Raw genomic sequence first — 25608 nt, forward strand, 5'->3', positions numbered from 1 at the left:
TTTTTACCATAATTCATTTGTCTTTCAAATTTAATTTTGTAACTGTTTTTTTTTAATTTTTTTTCCCTTTTTGAAACAACATCTTATCAATCCCTTTTAAAAAAACATTTTTTATTTTTCATTTTTAGAGTCATATTTTTATCCCTTCATAGTAGTTACCCTTATTTTTGGCATATATATATAAGTTGTTCTCTCTTTAAAATTAGAGATACAATTTCTTCTAACAGATCAAAATATACCCTAAATCACTAGTGTATGGCTTTCTTCTAGTCTCCTGCCTGATCACATTCTCTCCCTTTTCTATTTCTTTTTTTCATTTTTCTTTTTCTTTTTTAATCTTCTTCTTTCTTTTTAAAAACAACTTCTTATCAGTTCCTTTTATAAAATCTTTTATAATTTTCCTCTTTACAGTCATCTGCCATCCCTTCATTGTATCAACCCTTATTTTGTACATATATAAGTCTTTCTTCCTTTAAAATTTTAGCAGGCACTTTCTTCTAACAGACCAAAATATGCCCAAAAGCTAGGGTGTGGCACTGATCTATGCACTAGCCTGATCATATTTGATCATATTCTGTTTTTTGTTTGTTTGTTTTTATCTTTTTCTTTTTCATTTTTTTTTCTCTTCTTTCCCTTTCTTGTCCCCTGGTTTCAGGTCTTTTCTGATTTGTATAGAGTATATTTGCTGGAGACGTTGTTAACCTGTTAGCATTCTGTTCTCTCATTCATATGTTCTCCTCTGGACAAAATGACAAGACGAAAAAAATCACCTCAGCAAAAAGAACAAGAGGTAGTACCGTCTGCCAGGGACCTACTCAATACTGACATTAGTACAATGTCGGACCTAGAGTTCAGAATCATGACTTTAAAGATACTAGCTGGGCTTGAAAAAAGTGTGGAAGTTATTAGAGAAATCCTTTCTGGAGAAATAAAAGAACTAAAATCTAACCAAATTGAAATCAAAAAGGCTATTCATGAGGTGCAATCAAAAATGGGGGCACTAACTGCTAGGATAAATGAGGCAGAAGAAAGAATCAGCGATATAGAACACCAAATGATGGAAAATAAAGAGGCTGAGAAAAAGAGAGATAAACAACCACAGGATCACGAGGGCAGAATTCGAGAGATAAGCGATACGATAAGACGAAACAACATTAGAATAATTGGAATCCCAGAAGAAGAAGAAAGAGCGAGAGGGGCAGAAGGTATATTGGAGCAAATTATAGCAGAGAACTTCCCTAATGTGGGGAAGGAAACAGGCATCAAAATCCAAGAGGCACAGCGAACCCCTCTCAAAATCAATAAAAATAGGTCAACACCCCGACATCTAATAGTAAAACTTACAAGTCTCAGACACAAAGAGAAAATCCTGAAAGCAGCTCGGGAGAAGAGATATATAACCTACAATGGTAGAGACATTAGATTGGCAACAGACCTATCCACAGAGACCTGGCAGGCCAGAAAGGACTGGCATGATATCTTCAGAGCACTAAACGAGAAAAATATGCAGCCAAGAATACTATATCCAGCTAGGCTATCATTGAAAATAGAAGGAGAGATAAAAAGCTTCCAGGACAAACAAAAACTAAAGGAATTTGCAAACACAAAACCAGCCCTACAAGAAATATTGAAAGGGGTCCTCTAAGCAAGAAGAGAGCCTAAAAGCAGCATAGACCAGAAAGGAACACAGACAATATACAGTAACAGTCACCTTACAGGCAATACAATGGCACTAAATTCATACCTTTCAATAGTTACCCTGAATGTAAATGGGCTCAATGCCCCAATCAAAAGACACAGGCTATCAGATTGGATTAAAAAACAAGACCCATCGATATGCTGTCTGCAAGAGACACATTTTAGACCCAAAGACACCCCCAGATTGAAAGTGAGGGGGTGGAAAACCATTTACAATGCTAATGGACACCAAAAGAAAGCTGGGGTGGCAATCCTTATATCAGACAAATTAGATTTTAAAACAAAGACTGTAATAAGAGATGAAGAAGGACACTATATCCTACCTAAAGGGTCTATCCAACAAGAAGATCTAACAATTGTAAAAATCTATGCCCCTAACGTGGGAGCAGCCAATTATATAAGGCAATTAATAACAAAAGCAAAGAAACACATTGACAACAATACAATAATAGTGGGCGACTTTAACACCCCCCTCATTGAAATGGACAGATCATCTAAGCAAAAGATCAACAAGGAAATAAAGACTTTAAATGAAACACAGGACACCAAATGGACTTTACAGACATATTCAGAACATTCCATCCCAAAGCAACGGAATACACATTCTTCTCTAGTGCCCATGGAACATTCTCCAGAATTGATCACATCCTAGGTCACAACTCAGGTCTCAACTGGTACCAAAAGATTGGGATCATTCCCTGCATATTTTCAGACCACAATGCTTTGAAACCAGAACTCAATCACAGGAGAAAAGTCGGAAAGAACTCAAATACATGGAGGCTAAAGAGCATCCTACTCAAGAATGAATGGGTCAACCAGGAAATTAAAGAAGAATTTAAAAAATTCATGGAAACCAATGAAAAGGAAAACACAACTGTTCAAAACCTTTGGGATGCAGCAAAGGCAGTCCTGAGAGGAAAGTATATAGCAATACAAGCCTTTCTCAAGAAACAAGAAAGGTCTCAAATACACAACCTAACCTTATACCTAAAGGAGCTGGAGAAAGAACAGCAAATAAAGCCTAAACCCAGCAGGAGAAGAGAAATAATAAAGATCAGAGCAGAAATCAATGAAATAGAAACCAAAAGAACAGTAGAACAGATCAATGAAACTAGGAGCTGGTTCTTTGAAAGAATTCACAAGATTGATAAACCCCTGGCCAGACTTATCAAAAAGAAAAGAGAAAGGACCCAAATCAACAAAATCATGAATGAAAGAGGAGAGATCACAACCAACACCAAAGAAATACAAACAATTATAAGAACATATTATGAACAACTCTATGCCAGCAAATTAGATAACCTGGAAGAAATGGGTGCATTCCTAGAGATGTATCAACTACCAAAATTGAACCAGGAAGAAATAGAAAACCTGAACAGACCTATAACCACTAAGGAAATTGATGCAGCCATCAAAAATCTCCCAACAAACAAAAGCCCAGGGCCAGATGGCTTCCCAGGGGAATTCTACCAAACATTTCAAGAAGAATTAATACCTATTCTCCTGAAACGGTTCCAAAAAATAGAAATGGAAGGAAAACGTCCAAACTCGTTTTATGAGGCCACCATTGCCTTGATCCCAAAACCAGACAAAGACCTCATCAAAAAGGGGAATTACAGACCAATATCCTTGATGAACATGGATGCAAAAATTCTCACCAAAATACTAGCCAATAGGATCCAACAGTACATTAAAAGGATTATTCACCATGACCAAGTGGGATTTATCCCTGGGCTGCAAGGTTGGTTCAACATCTGCAAATCAATCAACATGATACAATACATTAACAAAAGAAAGAACAAGAATCCTATGATCCTCTCAGTAGATGCAGAAAAAACATTTGACAAAGTACAGCATCCTTTCTTGATCAAAACTCTTCAGAGTATAGGGATAGAGGGTACATACCTCAATATCATAAAAGCCATCTATGAAAAACCCACAGTGAATATAATTCTCAATGGGGAAAAGCTGAGAGCTTTTCCCTTAAGGTCAGGAATGCGGCAGGGATGTCCACTCTCACCACTGCTATTCAACAGAGTATTAGAAGTCCTAGCCACAGCAATCAGACAACAAAAAGAAATCAAAGGCATCCAAATCAGCAAAGAGGAAGTCAAACTCTCACTCTTTGCAGATGATATGATACTGTATGTGGAAAATCCAAAAGACTCCACCCCAAAACTGCTAGAACTCATACAGGAATTCAGTAAAGTAGCAGGATATAAAATCAATGCACAGAAATCAGTGGCATTCCTATACACCAACAACAAGACAGAAGAGAGACAAATCAAGGAGTCGATCCCATTTACAATTGTACCCAAACCCATAAGATACCTAGGAATAAATTTAACCAAAAAGGCAAAGGATCTGTACTCAGAAAACTGTAAAATACTCATGAAAGAAACTGAAGAAGACACAAAGAAATGGAAAAACATTCCATGCTCATGGATTGGAAGAACAAACATTGTGAAGATGTCAATGCTACCTAGAGCAATCTACACATTCAGTGCAATCCCCATCAAAATACCATCCACTTTTTTCAAAGAAGTGGAACAAATAATCGTAAAATTTGTATGGAACCAGAAGAGACCCCGAATAGCCAGAGGAATATTGAAAAAGAAAAGCAAAGGTGGTGGCATCACAATTCCGGACTTCCAGCTCTATTACAAAGCTGTCATCATCAAGACAGTATGGTACTGGCACAAAAACAGACACATAGATCAATGGAACAGAATAGAGAGCCCAGAAATGGACCCTCAACTCTATGGTCAATTCATCTTTGACAAAGCAGGAAAGAATGTCCAATGGAAAAAAGACAGTCTCTTCAACAAATGGTGTTGGGGAAATTGGACAGCCACATGCAGAAGAATGAAACTGGAGCATTTCCTTACACCACACACAAAAATAGACTCCAAATGGTTGAAAGACCTAAACGTGAGACAGGAGTCCATCAAAATCCTAAAGGAGAACACAGGCAGCAACCTCTTCGACCTCAGCCACAGCAACTTCTTCCTAGAAACATCGCCAAAGGCAAGGGAAGCAAGGACAAAAATGAACTATTGGGATTTCATTAAGATAAAAAGCTTTTGCACAGCAAAAGAAACAGTCCACAAAACCAAAAGACAACCGAGAGAATCAGAGAAAATATTTGCAAATGACATATCAGATAAAGGGCTAGTCTCCAAAATCTATAAAGAACTTATCAAACTCAACACCCAAAGAACAAATAATCCAATCGAGAAATGGGCAGAAGACATGAACAGACATTTTTCCAAAGAAGACATCCAAATGGCCAACAGACACATGAAAAAGTGCTCAACATCACTCGGCATCAGGGAAATACAAATCAAAACCTCAATGAGATACCACCTCACACCAGTCAGAATGGCTAAAATTAACAAGTCAGGAAACGACAGATGTTGGTAGGGATGTGGAGAAAGGGGAACCCTCCTACACTGTTGGTGGGAATGCAAGCCGGTGCTACTACTCTGGAAAACAGTATGGAGGTTCCTCAAACAATTGAAAATAGAGCTACCCTACGATCCAGCAATTGCACTACTGGGTATTTACCACAAAGATACAAATGTAGGGATCTGAAGGGGTACGTGCACCCCAATGTTTATAGCAGCAATGTCCACAATAGCCAAACTCTGGAAAGAGCCAAGATGCCCATCGACAGATGAATGGATAAAGAAGAGGTGGTATATATACACAATGGAATATTATGCAGCCATCGAAAGGAATGAGATCTTGCCATTTGCAACGACGTGGATAGAACCGGAGGGTGTTATGCTTAGTGAAATAAGTCAATCAGAGAAAGACATGTATCATATGACCTCACTGATATGAGGAATTCTTAATCTCAGAAAGCAAACTGAGGGCTGCTGGAGTGGTGGGGGATGGGAGGGATGGTGTGGTTGGGTGCTAGACATTGGGGAGGGTAGGTGCTATGGTGAGCACTGTGAATTGTACAAGACTGATGAATCACGGACCTGTACTTCTGAAACAAATAATATATGTTAAGAAAAAAATAAAAAGAAGATAGCAGGAGGGGAAGAATGAAGGGGAGTAAGTCGGAGGGGGAGATGGACCATGAGAGACGATGGACTCTGAAAAACAAACTGAGGGTTCTAAAGGGGAGGGGGATTGGTTGATGGGTTAGCCTGGTGATGGGTATTAAAGAGGGCACATTCTGCGTGGAGCACTGGGTGTTATGCACAATGAATCATGGAACACTACATCAAAAACTAATGATGTAATGTATGGTGATTAACATAACAATAAAAAATTATTTTAAAAAAAGTACTAAAGAATACCTACAGAGCAGGATTTAAGATACAAACAGGCGCAATAGTATCTCTGAAGGAATTAATTATTTTAGCATTTATTGAGCACTACATATACATTTTTGAGTTATCACAATCCTGAAAGAATGAGAAAATTGGGGCTTAGAGAGCCTAAGAAGTTTGCTCCACTGCATATAGTAATTCAGATAATTGGCTGAATAATTGAATTTGAATAGATCTGTCTCTAAAGCCCATGCTGTTCACCACAATCTTAACGTAGATCCACCAACAATGAATCAATTAATGTGAATAAATTTACCTCTGCGTAAAGAAAAAAAAAAAACCTTACCAAACTCAACACCCCAAAAATAAATAATCCAGTTAAGAAATGGGCAGAAGACATGAACAGACATTTCTCCAAAGAAGACATACAGATGGCTAACAGACATGAAAAAAATGCTCAGCATCACTCATCATCAGGAAAATACAAATCAAAACCACAATGAGATACCACCTCACACTTGTCAGAATGGCTAAAATGAACAACACAGGAAACAACAGATGTTGGTGAAGATGCGGAGAAAGGGGAACCCTCTTATACTGTTGGTGGGAATGCAAACTGGTGCAGCCACTCTGGGAAACAGTATGGCGGTTCCTCAAGAAGTTGAAAATAGAGCTACCCTACAACCTAGCAATTCACTACTAGGTATTTATCCAAAGGATACAAAAATAGAGATTCAAAGGGGCACATGCACCCCAATGTTTATAGCAGCAATGTCCATAATAGCCAAATTATGGAAAGAGCCCAAATGTCCATCAACTGATGAACAGAAAAAGGAGTGATAGGAATACTACTCAGCCATCAAAAAGAATGAAATCTTGCCAGTTGCAATAGCATGGATGGAACTAGAGGGTATTATGCTAAGTGAAATAAGTCAGTCAGAGAAAGACAAATACCATATGATTTCACTTATATGTGGAACTTAGGAAACAAAACAGATGAACAAAGGAGAAAAGGACTTTTCTTTAGAGACTCTTAACTACAGAGAACAAACTAAGGATTGCTGGAGGGGAGGTGGGTGGGGAGAAGGGCTAAATGGGTGATGGGCATTAAGGAGGGCACTTGATGTAATGAGCACTGGGTGTTATATGTAAGTGATGAATCACTAAATTCTCCTGAAACAAACAAAAAAAATGGGCATAATTTCTGCAAATCCCATTTAATAATTAATTTTAGTTTGTTAAAATTAAGTAACAATATTTTAATAATTAGATTTAATAATTTAGTAATACTATCTTAAGTAACAATAATCTCTAATATCTATTCATCTAAACCATCCATGCACTTCATTAAATTAGGGGTAGCCACGCAATGCTCGCTGAATGGAGAGACCATCTTCCAAAACCCATCAAAGAGTTGAGCAAACCCCCAGCACCAACAGTCAGAGAATCAGGGTGCTTCTACCCTTCTCCAAAATCCACTTGACAAAACAAGGAGCCAGCAAGAGTGAGGCATAACTGGATTACAATCTTAATTCACTGAGTCTTCAAACAGATTACTCAATGTGGCTAGCTTCTTTTGTGAATTTTTGTGAATTTTCCAAGTATCCTTCGCTCTGAGTAGACAGGAAGGGCATGTTCAGTAGCCCCCCGCTCAGGTCTTATTGAGAGTGTCACAAAGTATGCTTTCCCTCCCAACTTTTCATTAGCCTCATCTCCTTCGAGAATAAAATGGTACTTTTTTTTGAGCCACCCAGGAGCCCCAAGAAAGATATTTTGTAAGCGACTGCAGGAAAGAGAATAGATACGATTGCCTTGAGCATTTCATGTAAAGATGTAGGGAGTCCTACCTGTGTTCATGATGAATGCATTCCTCTGCAGAAGGGACCCTGAGCTGGTTTCATAAAATAGGTCACATCTCTTATTTACGTTTGAACTAAATAATGGGACTCTGTATTCCTTCCAATAGGAGATTGGATCCGGTCAGATGTTAACAAAAGACCAATGGTGGGGGAGCGAGGTGGACGGGGCTGAGGAAAAGGCCAAGGGGAGGTGAACTATACATTGCGCTCTTGTGTTTGCTTTGAGGACCATTCAGACAGCCCCCTTGGCGCCGCCGTGACCCTGGCACATGAACTGGGCCACAACTTCGGGATGAACCACGACACACTGGAGCGAGGCTGTGGCTGCAGTGTGGCTGCTGACAAAGGAGGCTGCATCATGAACCCCTCCACCGGGCAAGTACCCACAGTCCAGCCGCTTTCAGAGTTGCCACAGGTTGAATTGCATGTTGGGAAACTGCTAAGCAAAAATTTCCCTGGTTTTCTGGCCAGACCACCCATGGAAACTTCCAGAAGGAAATCCCTTTCTAAGTAGACAGCCTACAGCTCCACTGCTCCCGCCAGCCAGGCTGAGAAAACTCACTGGGCAAAGGGGGCAGGGTTAGATGGGTCCACATGGCCTTCAGAGGGTGTGGGCTGGGGAGTGCTTCTTCCCTCGGGCTTGGCCCCAAGGCAGTCTCTGAAGTGCATTAGGAGGGGGAGGGGGAGCCTGCCGCATTCCCACCTCTGAGGCATCACCTTATAGGATCTGAGAGGTTTAAATGAAGTGACTTCTCTGCATCAGTAAATCACGCTCTTCCTCCCTTTGGAATGCCTTTCTGAAACTCGAGACTTGGTTCGCCCAGGGGAAAAGGAAGACAGTTTTGTTAAGGGAGCGTTCAGATGAGGTGGAAAGAGATGGCACGTGGAGTGATTGAGTACAGATTCTGATGAGATCCTGATGCCTTCACGGGCCCGGCCCAAACCAGAGCGCTGTGCTAATGTGGGGAGATCTTCATTAGGAAAGGAGAACAGGCACTTGTTACGATCTTCTTTTTTTATACCTGAGTGAGACCTTCCCAACACTTCTCTTCAAGGCACTTCCCAGGTGAGGCCTGCTCTCTGGGTTTGCTGCAAGGAAATGCTGGAGCAGGAAGCAAGTACTGGCTGGCAGCCCAAAGACTGGCCTCTGGGAAGACCTGCTGGCAAGGGGCCAGTCCTGGTGTGAGGAGGGGACACTTGCTAGAGGTGTAAAGGGATGGACTGTTACAGAATGTGGCTATGTTTCTATAAGCAATAGCTTTGGGGGGGGGGTGCTCCTCTCAAATGGCTCCTTGGGCATCACATTGCCCCTGAAGCAAAGACTGGGCAGAAGGGCACGGCTCACACCCTGGACGTTCTCATGCCTGAGCCTGTTCTTGAGGCACCTCATTGTTACCTTATTAGCAAGTGACTGCTTGAATTCATCGCCACCATTAGCATAGAGCCTTCAGAGAGCATCTTTTTTTGCTCCTGGTTCTGTCTTAAGCACGATTCCAGGGAGTTACCAGACCCAGTTGAGGGATTTGCTCTGAGTCTGTGATAACTGAAGCCAGGAACGGAAGCCTGAAGTGAGAGTATCTTAGGCCAACACCAACAGGAAGTGAAATATTATAAAACCCTAGATACTGACCAGGGAGCTCCCCAAAGGGAGGCTACTCTGAGAGAGTGGGTACTCCTTGTCATTTAAATTGTTCAGGCAGAGGCAAGATAATTATTTGGGGGGCATTTGGGGCAAAGAATTCCTTCTTAGGGTGTGAGGTTGGGCCAGGGGCCTGTAGTTGTCTTCTTTTTCCAATATGCTACCAGGCCAGACAGAGCCCCGCATCACTGGCCAGCATGACATGTGAATCTCAGTGAGGATGGTAGGAAGTTAACGTACAGCTGAGTGGTGCTCATGCTTTCTCATTCTTGATGAACTCAAAGTGGCCACAGAAAATTCACTGTTTGCTAAATTTCCCTGCTTATCAAAGAGACACAAACACATCAGCTTACATGCCTCCAGAAGGGGTTCCCAATGACTAATAGCATGAAATGTTTTGGAACTCTTGATAAAATTGGCAAATGAAAGGGAAGAAAATCTAGATTGGGAACGCTAGAGTAGGACTGAAGAGCCCTGGGAGCCCCTATTCTGATGCCAATTGTTTTGGGTAATACAGGCAAAGGAGTAACCCCTCTGGTCTTAACCAGTCTTCATCAAGAAAATGAGTGAGTTCGTCTTTTTCCTTCCTTCCTTCCATCCATCTGTCCACCCATCGATTCATATTCATTCTATTTACCCATCCATCCATCCATTTATTCACTGTTCATTCCATCCATCCATCCATCCATCTTTTCATCAGATCATCTATAGCTATACATCCACCTTCCACTTACTTGTTCACATAGTCAACAGATTTTTTTGACCCCTGTGTGTATTGTCATGGGGAATGCACAGATAAGGAAGACCCTACAGCTCTAAGTATGTGATTCTGGAGGCACAAGAGCAAGACCTACCTTCTGACACTCCCCATAATTTTGTGTAAAACCCTTCAAATTGAAAGTCATCATGGCAGCGTTTAAGAATATGAGCCAAATTACCCTGGAGATATTTGAAAATCATAGGTAGAAGCGGTATTGTTAAGAGCTCAGCAAATCGTTTCAAAGGCGTTTTTTTTTTTTTTTCCTTACCAGGGGTTTGCTGATAGCCTTTACTTGATTTATACCTTATTAGCAATTTCTAAGTTTTCTCTTTTGCTGAGCTTGTGCTTTTGTGTAAATCTTTTTTATTTGGTTCTCATTTATGATCCCACATTCCTGAACAGAGAGTGGTGTTTTTAATTTTCTCAGATGGAAAGAAACTTCCCAAGCAAGTGGGTGAATTAATCACAAAAGCCCACAGTGAGGGGGAGGTCAGGCCGCCCAGGCAACCCTCAGCCATCCATCACCCATTGTAGAACTTCTAGGCTGCTTTTAATCTGCAGTATTATCCCAACGTGGTCTCTCTCTTACCTCATAGAGTCCCCTCGAGAGCGGCAGAGTGGATTAAATGAGATCACATGTCTTTGTAAATTGTAAATCACTCCACACATACATGGCAGCACGATCACTGTTATTATTTAGCTCGCGGGGACTAAATCGTTGAGGGCCTCTTCCAGAATCCCTGCTCGTAGTTGCTGGAAAGCAACTCCAGCACCTCGAAACAGTCACTGAGCCACGCGCCCACAGTCCCTGTGTGAAGGGCTCGTTGTAGGCTGGCCCTCGGCCAAACACCAGCCTTCCCCCTGACTTCCTCCGCACTACTGATTTCAGGCACAAGCAGCAAACGTTCAAGATGTTATTCAAGTCTTAGCCTCGAAGGGGGCTCAAAAAGAGGTGAATTGTGATTGCTTTCATGATCTTCAGGTCTCCCCAAATCAAAAAGGACCAAGCATTGCCGATGGTTGAAAGGGGGAAAGCGCAGCCCTTAATATGCCCTGTGTATTCTTTATCAAGACATTCCAGAATCCAAACTCTGAAATATTCACCACCTGCCTGTCGTTGACAAATGGGACTCGAAGCCCCGCCCCGGGAGAACCGCGCTAGCGTGCACTCCCGCTTAAACGCGGCGTCGTGACGTCAGCGGGAGCTTGCAGGGGTGGTCGGAGGGGGGGTTCCTTACAGGTCGGACCTTTAATTACCGCAAGTCCTGGAGTGTGTGCGAGCATGTGTTTTCTGTCTTCGCTTAGTTCACACGAAGACCCGCCTTGGAAATCACTCTTTGGCAAAAGCAGTATCTGGGAATTCGTGTGGGAGTTGACTCAGTGGAGTCCACCCGTTAATGAGCTGCTTGGAGCATTTGGGCTGAAAGGGTTGAGGACGAAGCATGCCACATTTATGGGAGTAAGAAAAATGTGAATAGTTTGAACACGTTTGGAAAAGGATAGTTAGCATAACTGTAAATGTCAGAGTGGTCCCAGAGTGGACCCCCCCAAAAAAGCAGTATTGGCATTCACAAAGTACTCTCAGGGCTTCCTTTATTTTTTGCAGGAAGTTTTCTGTTAGCAGGAGTTGGAGGAAGGGAGCCTGTCGTGGGAGGAACGCAGCTGAGTCTGGGACGCACGCTAACCCGGCTGCTGCGAGGTCTCACGTGCCCTCGTAGATGTCGGGGTGACAGCCAGGAACAAGACACGCTTCTTGCCTCGTGGAACTTGCACTCTCTGGGGGAGGACAGACTTGAAAAACAATACGTTGAAAATCGCAGGTTAAAGAGCAGTGCTTTGAAGGACACAAAGGAAGAGGTTGGAAAGGAAACACATGGGCGAGGGGCCCCACTTTAATTAGGGGCTTGGGGAGGAGCTCTCTTGGAGGTGACCTTTAAGTAAAGACCAAAGTGCTGACCGGAGGCCAGGGGCTTGTCAGGGACTGGGTCACGATGGGGGTGGGGCCTGGAGGGCACAGGTTGCTGGTGCTGCTGGAGACAAAGGGGCTTGGGAGGAGCCAGGGCCGGCAAAGCCCAGTCCACCAGGTAGGAACACGGTTTTGTTCCGCGGGCAGTGAGAAGTCCTTGGAGGGTTTTAGGCAGGACAGTAATCTGATCTGACTTAACCTTGCAGGCTTTCTTCCCTTCTAAGATCACCAGCATCCAAGCTATGATAGCTTGCCAAATTAAGGGGTTTGTGTCTATTTTTAAAAGGCAGGGTGTGCTTCTTGTAAAAAAAGGAAGTCAAAGTGATGGGCTATAAATTTTAGTTTTACTTTCGTGTAATTAACAGGCATTTGGAATTCAAGGAGAAGGGTCCTGCTTCAGCACACCAGGTGGTGCATCATACACACCTCACACCCTCGCCTCTCCAGGCTTGCATACTTGATGTACAAAGTGCTATTCTGCTTAGGATTTCACTTTGCTGTTTCTACAGTAAGCATCCTTTAAGGACTCGACTTCAAAGAGCCATGGAAGAGCCTTTTTGCACTCCCTGTGTGTGTATCTGAAAGGAATTACTGCATAGTTTTCATGCTGATGCTAAGATTAGGGGTTTGGAGCTATTTGGGTTTTGTTTCATCCAGGCTGGCAAACAGCTCCTGAGCAAAGAATGTTCCGTGGCTGCCAACGGAGAGCGGAGAGCAGTGTGTTGCGCGCCCAGGATAACGCAGGCTAAGGAAATCACAGGAAGGTGACCGCTTGCTCTCCAGTGGTGCAAAGAATTTACATTAAGCTGAGGTTGGACGTTCAGGAATAACATCTACAACTGGATCAAATAACCATGTTTAAGCAGAAAGCATTGCCATGCTACATCGTCAGAAGTTTGTATAATTCGCTCATTCGGTTCCATTTAATTCAATTCAGGAAACATTCATTGCATACCTACTTGCTACACAGCTGTCTGGATGTGGAGCACATCTGGATGGCCTCCACCCAGGTTCAGCCTTCTCTGATGAAAACTAAGAAGACATCAGTCCTGCCTCTGACTCAGGACCAGCCCGCTGCAGGAAATCAGGTTAGGCAACCAATCATCGCGAAACCACTCATTTACTCAACTAGCATTTACTGTGCCCCTGTGTGCCAGATCCTAGGGAGCAGAGTGCGGGCACAGACACAGAAGGCAGGAACCTTCTGGAAACTCATACTGTGGTGGAATGACAGGCAAGTAAACTGTGCTGTTTGCATATTAGAACCTCAGGACTCTGACGGGGGACATTTTTGGTGCCATGAGGCTCGCTGCAGGGGCACCTAAGCTAGTCTCTTTACAAGGTCCTGGATTTCATAGAATCTCACCTATAAGTTATGCCGCTGCAAGATAAGGAGACATTTTTTAACATAGCCATGATACCATTTCACACTTAAAAACAGCAATGATAATTCATTGTGAACGAGGAGCAAAAAGTTGGAAGGAATGGTGGGCAGGGAAGACGTTCTGGAACACAGTCCAGTCTGAACCCTAAAGAATTGAATGAGGTTAGGTAGACTCTGCCCAAGAATTCCTAGCTCACATTATTGGAAAACTGGTTTTCTGTTTGAGGAGACCTCTATCTGAAAATGTATTTCAAGGAACTAAAGGGAACTTTTCAGTAAAAGATTCCTCAGAGTTTGGGATGTGGTTAGGAAATGATAGAAATTAGATGTATTTGGGAAATCTGTACTCTTGGTAGAACTTGCATTCTTGAAGAAGAGGGCAAAATACACATAATTAAAACTCACTCCCCCCCCCCGCAAACTCTGAAGAACTGAAATCGTGAAATACATTTATCATAAGGGGATTTTATAAGAATGGGCTTGTGGGAAATCATTTTTCCATATTATCTCTTCATTTAAAAGTGATTTTTTTTTTTTCTCAATGAAAGGTTTAAGAAAGGCTTCACTTCATTCTTCAAAGGGTAGGGAGGGAAATGGAAATCTTTATTCAAGGAGGGGACAAAATGAGGAACTCTAGTAACATTAAAACACTGCGTCTCAGAATCAGTTTAATTATCCAGCCAGAGTAATTTCGTTGGCTACATCCCAACATTATCATAAAGGGGAAATGAACTGGCAGGAGAGATTCTTGAAGAGAGTTCAAGAGGGTGCACCAATATGGAGAATGTTGTTCCTCTCTGGGTACTTAGCTTTTATTGCTCACGGTAAAATACGGGCGTTTGTCTGCAATTAATGCAGAGCCTCAATACTAAATGTCACTGCCTAAGGGCACGGTAGAATCTTCCTCCTCTCCTAAGTTGGACACAAAACAGAGAGGTCAAGCTGGGGAGATGGGTCAGCTTGGCCCCTGCTTCTTAAATATCCAGTTTGGGGGAAAGGCCCATAGGAAAACTTGACTTTGATCCTAGAGGACTGCATTCCAATGTCCTGGTTCATCAGTAAACCATGTGAGGTGGGTATGACTATGCCTGAGAAGAAAGCTGGGGCTCAGAAAGGCACATGAACTGCCTACATTTTCAAAACTAGCCAAGTGGAAATCCCAGGACATAAGCCTGAGTCACCAGGTGCCGAGCCCCTGCCTTTCCACCTTCCTATGACTTACCTCAAATAAAAATTTGCAGCAGCTAAGCCTCAGGAAGAGGAGAAGGGCATCTGTCCTGGGGTAATGGTCAGAGAAAACTGTGCTCAGCTTCCAGCTGGAGGCTGCGAGAGAGTTCCTTGCAGCCGGGCTCCATGCATCAAGGCTGAGGATGAGTCTTGGGGAGCTGTGCCATTCAGTCTACTGCTGCGTTTGCCACATGGACGTGGCCCCAGCCGTGTTTGGGTTTCGTGTGGGGACGGAAGCCTTCTCCGCACAGAGCAGTGTCCCTGGACGACTTCTGGGAGGCAGGCAAGCTGACCCAATTTTAAACCATTTAGTTTTGCAAACTTCCTTCAACTTAATGTTACAACAGCAGAGAATTATTTCCTGTCATTGCTCGTTAATCCAGCATTTTATTTGTGGTAGAACATGTGTGAAAACATTATAGCTGAAATTCTGCCAGTGCTTCCCTCCCACTCCCACACACACAAACACACACCCATGGCTTCCTCCTCTCCCCAGGACATATGGCATGGAGGCTCCAGGGTGAGGTCAAGGGTAAACTTTTAGGCCTCTCTGCAATCAACAATATCCAGCAGAACCCACTTCCAGCTCCACTAGTCAGAAATTTTGTGTGTTTTGTCCTTGCTAAGTCCCCAGCACCTAAAACTGTGCCTGGCACATAGTGAAGTAAAATAAATACTTCTTGAATGAAAGGATGGATGGATAGGAGGATGGGTTGATGGATGAGTGGGTAATGATGAACAGAACGATGGATGGATGGACGGATGGATGGATGGATGGGAGGAAGGAACCGTTGATGAATGGATAATGGTGAGTGGAAGGATGGACAGATGGATGGCTGGAAGAAAGGAAGGATGGATCAGTGGATGAATAGATAAGGGTGGGTGGAATGATGGATGGACAGACGGATGAAGAGTGACTGTAGCACAATCAGATGTATGCAGAGTGAGGCCACCTTTCCACCTTTTGTGTAATGGCTGAACCTCTGGAGAGAAGATTCTGAGGCTGTTGTCTTTTATAATAAGAGCTGAGAAACCCCAGGGAAATGGGTGGTAAATAGGTGGCTGAGTCCTTTGCTTTTGTCATACATACTCTGGAGATCAGGGTGATAGGAGCAGTTTGCTTTCAAAAAGTAGAATCCTTCCTGAAGTGGCTTCTCCTGAAATCCTTTGCTTAATTTAACTGAAGTGGGAGGAGAGGGCTCAAAAATATAAAATCTAAAAGTACTGGTAAGAATAAGGCCCTGTAGACTTCATAGACCACTCTCCAGTCTGCAAAGAACTTTCATATCTCCTTTCTCATTTAATCGTGCCTATGAATAAAGGGCAAAAACAATCACCTCCATTTTACAGAGGAGAAAACTGAGGTTTGGGGAGCCTAGTGGCCCCATAGCTAGTCTGGATCAGACTCTGGATATCAGCCCACAGCTTCTGGTTCTTGGCCCGTTCCTCTGCACCTCCCCACATGTGTCTGAGCGGAAGAGCCTTTGGTTCCAAACCACTGGGCACAGGGGGTGGGGGGTGGGGTGGAGCCAGGGGCCAGCCCTTCACCATCCTGATGGCAACCCCAGTGTTAGGAGCTCAGTGAGGCAAGAACAGGACTCATGCCAACTTCAGCCCCAGTGGGTGGCTTGGAGGTATCTAGCATGACTACTACTTCTATCACATTTGATTGAAAATGTCTTCCCTGTTACAGACTCTCAGAGCCCGCAGAAGCCACTAGCATAATCTATGCAGGTCTGTCTGCTAGGGCAGGAGGAAAGACCAGAGTTATCTCGGGCATGCAAACTGTCCCTAACTCACCTCTGGATCAGTTTACAGCTGCCAGAGCCCAGTCCCCGATGAGCCCCACTCAGAGACAGGGGCCTTTCCTTGTAACGAAGCTGAGAAACTCATCTAAGACACAGCCTCTGATGGGCCGGGTCCCCCGCCCGTGAGCCCCCTGCCCTGCAGGCCTGGGTTCAAGAGGAAACAGCCATCAGCACCCAGAAGTGAGAGGTCTAATTTCTGGTAACGTCCAGAGACCTCCCGTGTACCTCTCAACTGACTGGCGGAGCTTAGTTGGTATCTTTCTTTATTAAAAATTCTAGGAAATTACATTTGTGCTTTAATTGGTTTCCAGGGAGGAGGAGCAGGGGTCAAAGTTCACATGTAAAACCATGAATTATAATGTGCCGCAGATGGCTTCATTCTGAATCCCAGGTGTTTGCTATTAACAATGGAAATGTCCTACTAAGGCCAGTTTTGATCATTTGCTCCTGGCCTGGTGCTTTGCTTCGCCTTCTGCAGCCCATCTGGTAAGCCCACTGGGTCAGCGTTTGGCCCTAATGCAGTCACTTTCCGTTCCTGGAGCTGACAGGAGGAATTCCTTTCGGTCACCCTGGGTTTCATTCTGGTGTGTGAGCCAGTGTTCTTAGGGTTGTGCCCTGTGCACCCGTGGGTGGGCGCAATGCAGACTCAGGTCCCCTTCCGCTCCCCCCTACACACACACACACACACACACACACACACTCTCTCTCTCTCTCTCTCTCTCTCTCTCTCTCTCAGAGGAATCTCCCAGCAGTCACATTGCCTTCCAGGTGGAAGACCCCTTCCTCTGCCCACAGCTTCTTGGGGCCAGAACAGGCTCACAACCTCCCGCAGGTGGGTGCTTTCTGGCCTGGGCTTGACCTCAGGTGTGCAAGACCTGGCCTTTGTTTCCCATTACGCCAAAGACGTATAGGGAGGTGGTTGAAGGTATGCTTGGAGTAACATGCAGGGTCTCAGGGTTTGCTTCTGCCTCTACCTGACTTCAGGGAGCTCAGGCATCTGGACAGCTGCCCATCCATGGATGCTGATCCTCCTGGCTCAGGCATCTGTGCCAGGTCATGCCTGAGACTGCCCTAAGACTCCTACCCTGGGAGTAACTTCTGGAAGACACTCGTAGAGCCTCCAGACTGCCGTGGAAGCTAGGTGGGTTGCAGGAGCAGAACATGAGACTTCAGGTCAGTGAGCTGTGTTTTGAGACCTGAGATGACTGTGCCGAGGTACATAAGCTCTTGGAGCCTCAGTAGCCCCATCCGCAAAATAGAAATGATGTAATCTGACTCATGGGAGTACGGGTGAGTGAGCAGGCCCACGGAGCTCCCGGCCCACAGCAGGGGCTCGCTGGCCAGTGCTAACTGCTATTAATAGCTATGCTCATTATCCCTGACACGCGGGGCAAGGAACGCCTGAAATGGGCCGGCCTCCCTGAGCTGCACCTCCATCCTGCCAGGCTGCCAGAGACCAGGCTGGTCCCAACAGCACCGCCTCCTTGCTTGCACCTTAATTCTGCACATGCTGATTGAGAGTTTTCAGTCCTGGGCACCACTGTGAGAAACCTAAAGATTTTCCTGAAGACGGCCCTAGAATTTTGGGTTTGAAACTTGACCACGTAATGGTGACCTCATGCACCCTCTCACTGTAAACAGGCCTCCGGCTTAACTAGGAAGAGACAATGATGATCACGTGGGGTTTGTTCTCCTGGAGGGAGAAGGACTGAGTAGAAATCGGCTCTGAACTGTAAACTAAGGAGTTGTTTTTGAAGAAGGTCTTTGGGCTAGTTGTGGAGCGAATGACACAGAATGCATCATGAGATGATGTTCTCAGAGCACGAAGGCCAGGTCTGCTGTGTTTGGGGTCACACTCCAGCCTGATGACAGGGTTGGGGGATTGCGGGGAGGGTGCTCACGTGACCCGAGCTTCGGGAAAGACTTGCAAAGAGGTTCCGGGCTCTGCTGACAAGCGCCTCTGCGTGGCAGGTAAGAGGCACCCAAATGTGTTTTTATTTGTGTGGGTTGGTTGTGTCTGCTCCCCAGTCCCTGTTCTGGTCGAGCGAGAGAAAACCCGGCCCTTCCATTCTGGAACTGGGTCTTTTTGCTCCTTTCACACCATATATGTATTCAATTGAGGAATCGTACTTAACTGCCTGATCATCCCTTGGCCTCCTGAATCATTTTCCTCTCAAGCTGACAGGTACTTGTGGTTTTAAAGTCTAAAGATTGCTACGTTTGAGCCACAATTATGATAAATTCTGCATCCTATCGAAATGTTTCTAAGTCCTTGAATGTACAAGGCACTCGTAGTCAGTAATTTGAAGTAGCCAAAGCAGCAACTCTAAAAAGAAATACACAGCTTCTTCCTATGAATACTGACAACCAGCATCTCACGGTGCTTTGAAGTTAACTGGAGACTCACCCCATATTTGTCGGAAGCTCACTGATCCTGACCCATTCTATAGATGTGAAAACTGAGGCTCAGTTTTAAAAACGTGGTCTTAGTTTTGATGGATGGGGTGCTCAGACTCTGTCTTCCACTTCCGATTCTTCTCCACCTGCTCTGTGCAACATTCCCAGGTAAAGAGCACCCCCCATCCCCACCCTCCCCCAGGCCTGCTGAATCTGTCGCTTCTCCCGTCAGGAGGAACTAAAACTCCACTCTAGTCTGCAAAAAGAAATCCGCGGGAAGCACAATGTCGGCAACATATTTTCTGAAACTAGCTATGCCTTAATCATTTATCAGCTGTGGGAGAAGTGAGGTGGTGGTGGTGGTTTCTTCTTTTCCAATGGATTTAAGTAAATCTGGAAGGCTTCCTATCCATCCCGGCTTCCTGCGATGCTGGCTTTTCCTGTCACGTGGTTGTGTCAGCTCCAAGGTATTCTCAGCCGCTGTGCAGGCCACTTCCCCTCCTTCCTCGGGTCACTTCCATGTCTTTCCTGCAGTCAGCACACAGACTGATGTCACCCCCGGAGCTCGGAGCTGGGAACCCAGACTCTGGGACCCAACTCACATTTATTGGAGGCGAGGGTGTCTTGGGAAACCTTGCACACGGTCACCTACCGTCCCCCTGAATCCAACCTGGTCACACCTGCTTTCCCTGGCTGCCTCGTTTCCAACAAGAACGGCCTTTGTCTCCAGATAATACCTGGAGAGCTTTTGCGAGGCAGATAACTCCCGACTTCTGTCAGGGCTGATAAATTGGCTTAGTATGGTTCACTCCAAGAATATAGCAGGGAAATGCACAATAGGCGCTGCAAGCGAAGAATTTTCTGACTGCAGATTTGTCAAGTAAAAGTAACCCCTAATAATGTTTTACTTGGCAGCTTTGTGACAGCTAAAATACTAAGCCAGGGCTGCATTTACAGCGAGAAGCCATAAGTGGCGTTCCTCTTTCGAAAAGTGGGTTTTGTGTTTTGTTTTTTTTCCCGCATTGCCCAGCTGTCTGTTTGTCCCCATTTTATTTCTGACCTTGCACTCTACATGGTGAATTTACCCCCAAGTATCCTTGGTAGTTAAAAACTAGAGGCAGAGGCAGATGTGTGTAAGAGAAGAGGTCACATCTGGGCAGGAGCCAGTCACTCCCGTGTGGCATCTCTCCGTGAGCAGAAAGCAGCACCGTTTCTGGATCCGAGGCAGAATCATTTGAAAGCATTCTTGTGTGGAGGGCAAGTATCTTGCAGACGGACTTCTTTTCTAAATAATGTTCCCATCTTACTGCTTTGCACCAGTCTCTCATTGCTATGTCAATTCAATTAGCGGCTGTCCTGACATATTTGGGATAATTTACGAGAAGTGTTAAAAAGCACATTGTGATGAGCCTCCCAAAAGCTCTGGAAAGAACTGAGGCTTGTCTTTTTAAACTACTGACCCTGGGGGCGCCTGGGTGGCTCAGTCGTTAAGCGTCTGCCTTCGGCTCAGGTCACAATCCCAGGGTCCTGGGATCGAGCCCCGCATCAGGCTCCCTGCTCCGCGGGGAGCCTGCTTCTCCCTCTCCCACTACCCCTGCTTGTGTTCCCTCTCTCACTGTGTCTCTCTCTGTCAAATAAATAAAATCTTTAAAAAAAAAAACACAAAAAACTACTGACCCTGGGCTGTGGAAGATCTTCAACATTACAGGCAACTATGTGGCCCAATGCAGTGTTCTTTTCATCATTGTTACGGGGCTACAGCTCTACCACGAGGCAGGAACAGAATGAATCAAAGGAAGGCAGAATCCCCATACAATGGAGTTGTTAGCAAGAGGAATGAACTTGCTTCAGAACAGAAACCTCATGTTTAACGACCAGAACCTTCTGTGGCACCTTAATTAGTATATAGTGTGATGATTAGTTGGTCATTCTGGTGTAACACTGAAAGATATTTGAAAATTTATTCATGATTTAAAGTTGGCTTTAAAAGATAGATACTCATGGGATTTTTAGCATCTGCCTATAATCACATAATGTTTTCAAAATGCTGTACATTGGGCTTTTTTTCCTTAGAAAATGGAACCACGGTGTAAAACAGAACTATTTCTAATTTGGGTGCGTGAAAGGTGACCTTTGATGCACCTAGATTGTATTTCTTATTTTCTGACCTAAGTAGGTGTGGGTTTGTCCCTATTACCTTTATGACCCCTGAGTTTTAAATCTAGGTCAGTTGTCCCCAAAACTTAATTTTAATAACTAGTGTCACAGCGTGGATGAACCTTGAAAACATTGCGCTAAATGAAAAAAGCCAGACATAAAAGGTCACTTAATGGAGGATTGCATTTCTATGAAATGTCCAGAACAGGCAAATCCAAAGAGAAAGCAGGTTAGTGGTTGACAGGAACTGTGGGGGCGAGGGAATGAAGAGTGACTGCTTAATGGGTATGGGGTTTGTTTGGGGGAGAGGGGTAAGGAAACTAAATGTTCTGGAATTACTAGTGGGGACAGTGGCACAACATTTCGAAGGTTCGAACAGCTACTACATTGCATGCTTTTAAATGGGTGACTTTGTTATGTGGATTGTACCTCCATTTTTAAAAAAAATCACCTGGAGGGCTTATTAAAACACAGGTTGCTGGGCCCTACCCCTGAATTTCTCTGACTCAGTAGGTCTGGGTGGGGCCTGGGCATTTGCATTTCCAGTAGGTTGCCAAGTGATGCTGATGCAGGGGGCACACTTTGAGAACTGCTGATCCAGGCATATGTTGGGCAATGCAAGGATGTGTTCTTCTTGTTTAAATCAGTATGTCGAGAGTTTATTGATCACTGTCCGTGTTCTGGCAGTTTCCCCCAGGTAAGGCAGTGTGCACTGACCTCAGTCATGAAGAAAATGGGGTCTTTAAATAACTGAACTTGGAATCAAATCCAGTGTCTCCCAACCCCTTACCATAAACTCTCAAACCAGTCCTTCATCTTGTTGGCAAAATCAGAATAGTAATACCTGTCTCACTGAATTGCTTTGAAGTTTTAAGTCTAAAAGCAAAAAAGTCTAAAAAAATATTACTATGAGAAAGCACCCATCATGCCACCCAGCTTAAAGAAGGTTCTCAATAGTTATTTTTTAAAATATATATGTATATGTTAACTAAATATAATTACATGCATTATAATTATAATTTTGTTTTTATATAAATTCTGTTGTATGGATAAGCACATATGATATGTTTATTTTATGTATATGTAAATATGTGTCCATATTTTATTTCTATGGATGGAGAGGTGGTGTGGGGCATGAGTGTGTCCGGTAGTTGCCTTGGCAAAGGTCCTACAAGGGGACAGTGGGAAGGGTTCCAGCCATATTTGGGATCCTCCTCAGAGCTTTGAATATAATAGACTCTTGAAGACTCCTTCTTGAGTAAGTACGTGGGTAAGTGATTCCATGACAGAGTAGTGAACTCACTACCCATAAAGCTTTTTTTTTTTTACTATGTTAATCACCATACATGACATCATTAGTTTTTGATGTAGTGTTCCATGATTCATTGTTTGCGTATAACACCGAGTGCTCCGTGCAGAATGTGCCCTCCTCAATACCCATCACCAGGCTAACCCATCCCCCCACCCTCCTCCCCTCCAGAAACCTCAGTTTGTTTTTCAGAGTCCATCATCTCTCATGGTTTGTCTCTCCCTCCGATATCCCCTTCGTTCTTCCCCTCCTGCTATCTTCTTTTTATTTTTTTAACATATAATGTATTATTTGTTTCAGAGGTACAGATCTGTGATTCAACAGTCTTGCACAATTCACAGCACTCACCATAGCACATACCCTCCCCAATGTCTATCACCCAGCCACCCCATCCCTCCCACCCCCCCACCACTCCAGCAACCCTCAGTTTGTTTCCTGAGATTAAGAATTCCTCCTATCAGTGAGGTCATAGGATACATGTCTTTCTCTGATTGACTTATTTCGCTCAGCATAACACCCTCCAGTTCCATCCACGTCGTTGCAAATGGCAAGATTTCATTCCTTTTGATGGCTGCATAATATTCCATTCTAAATATATACCACATATTCTTTATCCATTCATCTGTCGATGGACATCTTGGCTCTTTCCACAGTTTGCCTATTGTGGACATTGCTGCTATAAACATTGGGGTGCCTGTACCCCTTCGGATCCCTGCATTTCTCTCTTTGGGGTAAATCCCCAGTAGTACAATTGCTGGATCGTAGGGTAGCTCTATTTTCAACTGTTTGAGGAACCTCCATACTGTTTTCCAGAGTGGCTGCACCAGCTTGCATTCCCACCAACAGTGTAGGAGGGTTCCCCTTTCTCCGCATCCCCGCCAACATCTGTCGTTTCCTGACTTGTTAATTTTAGCCATTCTGACGGGTGTGAGGTGGTATCTCACTGAGGTTTTGATTTGGGTTTCCCTGATGCCAAGTGATGTTGAGCACTTTTTCATATGTCTGTTGGCCATTTGGATGTCTTCTTTGGAAAAATGTCTGTTCATGTCTTCTGCCCATTTCTCGATTGGATTATTTGTTCTTTGGGTGTTGAGTTTGATAAGTTCTTCATAGATTTTGAAGACTAGCCCTTTATCAGATATGTCATTTGCAAATATTTTCTCCCATTCTGTCGGTTGTCTTTTGTTTTTTGTGGACTGTTTCCTTTGCTATGCAAAAGCCTTTTATCTTGATGAAGTCCCAATAGTTCATTTTTGCCCTTGCTTTCCTTGCCTTGGCCATGTTTCTAGGAAGAAGTTGCTGCAGCTGAGGTCGAAGAGGTTGCTGCCTGTGTTCTCCTTTAGGATGTTGATGGACTCCTATCTCACATTTAGGTCATTCAACTGTTTTGAGTCTATTTTTGTGTGTGGTGTAAGGAAATGGTCCAGTTTCATTCTTTTGCATGTGGCTGTCCAATTTCCCCAACACCATTTGTTGAAGAGACTGTCTTTTTTCCATTGGACATTCTTTCCTGCTTTGTCAAAGATGAGTTGACCATAGAGTTGAGGGTCCATTTCTGGGCTCTCGATTCTGTTCCATTGATCTATGTGTCTGTTTTTGTGCCAGTACCATGCTGTCTTGATGATGACAGCTTTGTAATAGAGCTGGAAGTCCGGAATTGTGATGCCGCCAGCTTTGCTTTTCTTTTTCAACATTCCTCTAGCTATTCGGGGTCTTTTCTGGTTCCATACAAGTTTTAGGATTATTTGTTCCATTTCTTTGAAAAAAGGCGATGGTATTTTGATGGGGATTGCATTGAATGTGTAGATTGCTCTAGGTAGCATTGACATCTTCACAATATTCTTCCAATCCATGACCATGGAACGTTTTTCCATTTCTTTGTGTCTTCCTCAATTTCTTTCATGAGTATTTTATAGTTTTCTGAGTACAGATCCTTGGCCTCTTAGGTTAGATTTATTCCTAGGTATCTTATGGTTTTGGGTGCAATTGTAAATGGGATCGACTGCTTAATTTCTCTCCTGTCTTGTTGGTTTATAGGAATACCACTGATTTCTGTTCATTGATTTTATATCCTGCCACTTTACTGAATTCCTGTATGAGTTCTAGCAGTTTTGGGGTGGAGTCTTTTGGGTTTTCCACATAAAGTATCATATCAATGCAAATAGTGAGAGTTTGACTTCTTCTTTGCCGATTCAGATGACTTTTCTTTCTCTCTGTTGTCTGATTGCTGTGGCTAGGACTTCTAATGCTATGTTGGACAGCAGTGGTGATAGTGGACATCCCTGCCGTGTTCCTGACCTTAGGGGGAAAGCTCTCAGTTTTTCCCCTTTGAGAATGATATTCGCTGTGGGTTTCTCATAGATGGCTTTTATGATATTGAGGTATGTACCCTCTATCCCTATATCTGAAGAGTTTTGATCAAGAAAGGATGCTGTACTTTGTCAAATGCTTTTTCTGCATCTATTGAGAGGATCGTATGGTTCTTGTTCTTTCTTTTATTAATGTACTGTATCACATTGATTGATTTGCGGATGTGGAACCAACCATGCAGCCCAGGGATAAATCCCACTTGGTCGTGGTGAGTAATCCTTTTAATGTACTATTGGATCCTATTGGCTAGTATTTTGGTGAGAATTTTTGCCTCCATGTTCATCAAGGATATTGGTCTGTAATTCTCCTTTTTGATGGGGTCTTTGCCTGGTTTGGGGATCAAGGTAATGGTGGCCTCATAAAACGAGTTTGGAAGTTTTCCTTCCATTTCTATTGTTTGGAACAGTTTCAGAAGAATAGGTATTAATTCTTCTTGAAATGTTTGGTAGAATTCCCCTGGGAAGCCATCTGGCCCTGGGCTTTTGTTTGTTGGGAGATTTTTGATGACTGTGTCAATTTCCTTAGTGGTTATAGGTCTGTTCAGGTTTTCTATTTCTTCCTGGTTCGGTTTTGGTAGTTGATACATCTCTAGGAATGCACCCATTTCTTCCAGGTTATCTAATTTGGTGGCATAGAGTTGTTCATAATATGTTCTTATAATTGTTTGTATTTCTTTGGTGTTGGTTGTGATCTCTCCTCTTTCATTCATGATTTTGTTGATTTGGGTCCTTTCTCTTTTCTTTTTGAT

The 25608-nt window shown here is 43.7% G+C and overlaps 1 protein-coding gene across 1 annotated transcript in view; it reads left to right on the top strand.

Annotated features, from left to right (window-relative positions):
* Positions 1–25608, top strand: part of ADAM12 (ADAM metallopeptidase domain 12) — a 356418-nt gene that overhangs the window by 256885 nt on the left and 73925 nt on the right. Inside the window, exon 11 of the mRNA XM_025880175.2 lies at positions 8070–8218. Within this exon, the coding sequence (XP_025735960.1) occupies positions 8070–8218 (149 nt within the window). The remainder of the gene's footprint in view (positions 1–8069; positions 8219–25608) is intronic.

This window comes from Callorhinus ursinus, unplaced genomic scaffold, assembly GCF_003265705.2.
Source record: "Callorhinus ursinus isolate GAN/ISIS: 27379988/994484 unplaced genomic scaffold, GSC_fseal_2.0 scaffold58, whole genome shotgun sequence".
Lineage (NCBI taxonomy): Eukaryota > Metazoa > Chordata > Mammalia > Carnivora > Otariidae > Callorhinus > Callorhinus ursinus.